We start from the raw sequence: 6,000 nt of genomic DNA on the forward strand, positions 1-6,000 counted from the left end.
TAACTGGAGGTAGAAAGAGGAGAGCATATAGGTCCTAGCTTCTGTGTAGATAGCAGCCAGTTACATTTGAGAATCTGCTATAAGCCATCCACAAATCGAGTGAATGTAAAGCTGCACTGTATGCAAGATATGGCAGGATATTGGTGCAGTTTGGTATATGCCATGTTCCGATTTATAATTCCCATAAGGTCCTGGCTTGTCTTGAAATAAGAGATAAAGACATTTATGACTTGATTTACACATGAAAAATCTACAGGAAAAACCATTTCAATAAAAAGCTCATTTGTGAGCATTTGAATGGTGTCTAGTATCGACCAAGTGTATTTTTCTCTATATAATTAAATGTGAATATAGTCCTATATCAGAGCTCTTACTGAAATATCCTCAACCTTTTAAAAAGACTCACTGTTTATATATGTGTTTTGTGCGCATTGCTTATAGAGAGAAGGATCATTATATATTTCCCCATAAGTGTACAGTGCTATGCAGTGCTCTGCAATCGGATAATGTTTATGTTTTTATATTTCTTAATTGACAGTAGAAATCTAGTGACTCCCCCCCACGTTCCCTTAAGTTGTGAAGTATTTGTTGCTAAAAGAATGGGTCTCAGTAAGCAAATGCAACTTGTAGTTGCATGTAGTGTCTCTTGAAGTGGGATTGGGAGGGCAGAGTTTAAGGTTTACATTTACTGAAACCAATTTTTGTGTTGAGAACTTATTAATGTTTTTGCATTTCTTTCATTATAAATTTTTACTCAAAAGTTGGTTACAGATTATTTGAATACTTATTTGATTGTTACACTACATAATGATGGTGCATATTTTTTGTATTGTAATTGAGTATATCTTCACTGAGTCATACAGTGCCTATACAGTATATACCTATACCTGCTATTATGATGCAACGTATCAGAATGTTGATATTGAAACACAGTCACTTAAAGGGCCATTAAACCCAAAAAATGTATTTCACAATTCAGATAGAGAATACAATTTTAAACAACATTCCAATTTACTTCTATTATCTAAATTGGTGCAATCTTTAGATATTCTTTGTTAAAGAAATAGCAATGCACATTGGTGAGCCAATCACATGAGGCATCTATGTGCAGCCACCAATCAGAAGCTACTGAGCCTATCTAGATATGCTTTTTCAGGAAAGAATATCAAGAGAATGAAGCAATTTAGATAATAGAAGTAAATTTACAAAGTTGTTTAAAATGGTATTCTCTATCTGAATCATGAAAGAAAAAATTGGGGTTTAATGTCCCTTTAACATAATGTTTTTTATATTAAGATTCTAAATAGCTTTGAACTGATAATGCATCTTTATGATTTCTAGATATTCTAAACACCATTATATAAAATGGCATTCTTAATATTAATATATATATATGGAGATATAACAGAGTAATTATTTTCATTATCAGGGTATATATTCTCAATATGATTACACAGATTGGTCTGTTAATTGTTTAAAAATGCTAGGTATTTATATATGTATAATGAACATGCTGCTCTAAAGAATGATGAGCGCGGACTGATAATTTGCATGCTGTACTCATTAATGATTTGGAGTCTTTTTACCTGATAATGCACATACTGCACTGTATGATGGTGATCATCATCTATACAACTTTACACACTGATCTGTATAGTGAAGCATGACATCTTTGTGATCACAAACATGGTGGCATGCTTAATCAGTTAACATATGTTTACTAACATTGCTGACACACTGCACCAACTAATGATCAGGTTTCTGTTAATTCTTGGTTTGTTGTTCTTGTTACAGAAGCCAGAACACTCCGATTTTGTGACATTGTCCCGAAGCACCCGCTCCCCTCTAACGCAGCATTCTCCTCCCAGATGCATGGAGAACTTGCTTTCCCACCTTCCTTTGCACTCGCAACATTTGCAGAGGACACCCTACCCAATGATCCCCATAGGTGGTATCCAGATGGTGCAGCCCCGCCCTGGCCCTCACCCATCTCTCTTAGGACCTCCTTTCTCTGAGCTGCAACCAGTTTACCACACAGATGTACCGCTGCGCCAGCTGCACCAAGGAGATAAGGAGCAGCTCAGGACTATGAGGAGTGAGAAGGACGAAGAAGACAGGGTAATATCTTGCCACAGCACAGCACCACAGCACCCACCTCCAAGCACTTACTGCCAAACCACCTGCATTCCTCCCTGTTCAGGGACTCTCGATGCCAGCAGTGGCCCCCAGTCTGAGGAATGTGCTGAAGGAGAAGGGTGAATGGACACATCCTAAAGGCAATGCCCTCTACTTTAGAGGTTTTTCTCTGCACTACATTCTCCCCATACAGAATAATGGGGTGAGATTCCTTTTAGGATACAGAAATGGAATTATTTAAGCATACAGAATAAAAAGCCTAGGGTGAGGATCCTATTAGGATATAGGATCATGTTGCTGGGTTTCAGATTATGAATCCTTTTAAAGTGAAGGTTAGATATATCTGGATGATGATACAGGATATGATTCCAAGGATTTTGAAAGAAGGATCCTTTTAGGATACAGGTTTAGCAACCCGGATACTAAAATAAGCATCCTTTTGGGATATGTGATAGGCATCCTACGAATGCAAACAAAGGATCCATTTAGGATACAGAGTATTTTTTATAGGATACAGATTAGGGATCCTAGGTACAGAATAAAGATCCGTTTAGGATATGGAATAAGGATCCTTTAAGGATATATAACAGACATCCTTGAATTTAGAAGAAAGATCCTTTTAGGATACACAATAGAAACCATTTATACACCTACTTTACATTTGTTGCCCCATTCTTGGGCAAGTGAGAGCGATTTACTTCAGTCGTTTCTCATTCCTTTTCTCCGTAACCTGCAGTTTATCTGTGCCTTTTTATACATAATTTGCTTTTAAGATGCAAAAAAAAAAAAAAGAAAGGAAAAAAAAAAAACAGAACTTTTGATGCTGTGAATTAATGTGAATTTTTTTTCAACATGTGCCCTTTCTTGAGGAGGAAAGGATTTTATTTCAGTCCTAACCTAGGATCACCTTCCCTTTACCGTAATGTGATTCCAAGTTCTGGGTAGGATATGCACTGAGAATTTAATTTTTTTCCCATATATATATATATATATATATATATATATATATATATATATATCTATCTGAGCTAAGTGTCTGCAGTTGTGTACAGAGGTGTATTTATATTATACATTTATTTAATTAGGGATGTTTTGTCTTTTTTCCTGTTTTGGCTTTAAAGATATTTGGTTAAAAAGCTTTAATTTAATTTTTTTATGTTTTCTAAAAAAAAAACCTAAGCACTTGTAATATGGTTTAAAGTGGCACTGCTGAGCTATTTCTAATGTCACTAAGCATCTATACCCAGCAATGAAACACATTGCACAGTTTATTGATGCTTTGCATCTACATTAATAATTGTCATGCTGAGCTGTATAATGGTGCTGAGTACACACAAGCATGCCACACCGCACAGGGGGATGTATTCCCTTTTCAAATTGCACAGCACATACTTAGCATCCCAATGCATTACAGCATGCATGCAGTGCTATTTTAACCCTTAGACCCCCTTCACCTGCCATTTAATGAGAAAGGTCTGAAAACTGCTGTCTTAAATTATGACCAGGCATCAAATGGTGTATTTATTGAAGGGTGAGAACATCTCAAAGTTACTTTAGTTTGTTTTGAAGCAAACCTGGCTTAGATCTTAAACCTGCTTCCCCTTTCCTGGGAGCTCACATTGAGATGATCTATCTACCCCATAAAAATACATAAGTATCACTTATCAACCCTGTTAGCAAATTATATTTCCAGGGATATTTTTCTAACTGTATATTACTCATTTGAAGTGGGATGAAGATGTTTGCATGTCAAAACAATTATGTTATTAGGTGTCCCTCTCACTGTAAAAAAAACTTTTATTTCTTGCCCGGCCAACCTCCATCTTGTTGCCTGGGTGTATCTTCTTTGCTATCCATACTTTTGTTAATGAGCACTTGTCCCCCAATCTGAAAATGTGAGTTCTTATCCTAGCACTTATACATGAGGAATACGTTACCATGCACCTTAGCTGTCTCACCTTTTCCTCTATACCTTGCACCTTGAATCCTGTAGTGTGACATCACATTAACCGACCATTTTCCAAAAAAATTGCAGCTGTGTTGAGCATATTAATTGTATCTTATCATTTAGAATCCTGGGGAAAAAATATTTATAAATTAAATGTAATTCCTTTTTTATGCAAAAGAAAATTAATTGACATTTTTGCAGGTCCTGTAATAATAAAAAAGGGAAAAAAATAAAATAAAAAATATTAAAATAAAAAAATAGACTTCATTGAAAATATATAGAAAAATTACAAGATCAAGTGAATCTTTACAGAGAGTAAATGTTTGTTCTACCCACTAAAAATGTATACTCAATTCAGTTTACCTATTGGTAGAAAAATAGGGTTACAGTTATAAACTAAAGCGACCCAGTGCAATATGTAGATGGGTGGTCAACCTCAACTGTTCTAGCTACCCATTAAGCAAAGTGGCATACACATACCCCTCAAAACTGCCATTTAGTGATACATTTTTGTATCAAGATTCTGTCTTCAAATTAGCTTATAAAGTAATATGACCACTCACTGCCCTGTTACCCACATTAAAGCTTGTGTAAAATAATTTGTGCAAACTCAGATGGAGAAGTAGACACAGCTGTCTCCTAACGAGTCAAAAGATTAGTCATGTATCAAAAAGAAATGTTATAAGTCAAAAAGGGGGCGTGCCAATTCATCAAAATCCACACGTAGACACATGGCAGCTTGGGATTTTTTGTCTTTCTTTTGTTTGCCATTACAGTATGTGTTTTCAACAGATCTGAGATGTAGAATTTGAAAAAAAATGCATTTAAATAGTGTTTTGTGATTGAAAAGCCAGTCTTGAAATTTCCACATGGGAGGTATGGGGGCTGTTACGTTGCATTTGAGAAGAATTGTATTAGTTTGAATTATTATTTTTTTTAACAATTTGGAAACAATTTAAAAGGGCTTTATATTTGAAAACCTCTCAAAAATCCATTTAATGCACTTAGCATAAGAAATCAAATGGATTGGAATGGAGCGCATAGTTAGAAATTGGCTATATTACTTGATAAGCCTCTTGAAGGTTGACTTTTTATTATAATAGATATTTAATCTTTAATTTATTTTTCTATTAAAGGGACATTCTGACGCATAAATGAAATGCCCTATTTGTTATAGTATGTTGTTTTTTTAATTAGTGGCCTGCTTTGGAGTTGGAGAAACATTGCAGCTCCTGGGTTGGAAATGGATGGGTGATACATACATATGTAGCTGCTAATCACCAGCTGTGCCCTTTCCAGAACCTGAAATTTGTTGCTGCTCTTGAGTGGGGCTTTAGCTATGTTTTAAAACTTTTTATTTTTTTTATTTAAACACATGATAAAGAACATTAATTGGACATTTACAAATTATGATAGATTTTTGTGTTAAAATGTCCCTTTAAATGCATATGTTTCTCCCTTGGAATTAACTCTATGTCTCCTAAATTTATTTTGTTCCCTTTAGCCCCTTAAACATGTCACTGATTATAGGTCACTTTACATCCAGTAGGAATGACCATTAAACTCATTACAATGGTATTTTTCTTCCCAGTGAGGCTGATCATTTCATACTTGAAACATTTTTTTGTGTGTAGGTCACTTTTCTTCTGAGTGGGACTGACTCTGGGCTTTATTTATCAAGCTGTAGACTCACCTTGGGAGTCCTTGTGGTGCAGGCAAGCCTGCAAACTGTGAAGTAGGCAGCAGATATGTTTGATTCTTGTTTCCAAACTTGAGGTGGCAAAATTATATCATTTTAGACTGATTTGTCTAGGATGAGTGACACACCAACTCTTGCCTGATTGGTTGTGTGGCTGCACAAGCAATTGCTTGTTTAATGTTAAATTCAGACAGAGAATGCTACTTGATCATCCCAG

At 35.4% G+C, this 6,000-nt stretch overlaps 1 protein-coding gene across 1 annotated transcript in view; it reads left to right on the forward strand.

Moving 5' to 3' along the window:
* HIVEP3 (HIVEP zinc finger 3) overlaps positions 1-6,000 on the forward strand; it is a 609,889-nt gene that overhangs the window by 602,925 nt on the left and 964 nt on the right. Inside the window, exon 9 of the mRNA XM_053707095.1 lies at positions 1,795-6,000. This exon is cut by the window's right edge and continues 964 nt beyond it. Within this exon, the coding sequence (XP_053563070.1) occupies positions 1,795-2,259 (465 nt within the window). The 3' untranslated portion in view covers positions 2,260-6,000. The remainder of the gene's footprint in view (positions 1-1,794) is intronic.

The sequence above is a fragment of the Bombina bombina genome, chromosome 3, assembly GCF_027579735.1.
Source record: "Bombina bombina isolate aBomBom1 chromosome 3, aBomBom1.pri, whole genome shotgun sequence".
Taxonomy (NCBI): Eukaryota; Metazoa; Chordata; class Amphibia; order Anura; family Bombinatoridae; genus Bombina; species Bombina bombina.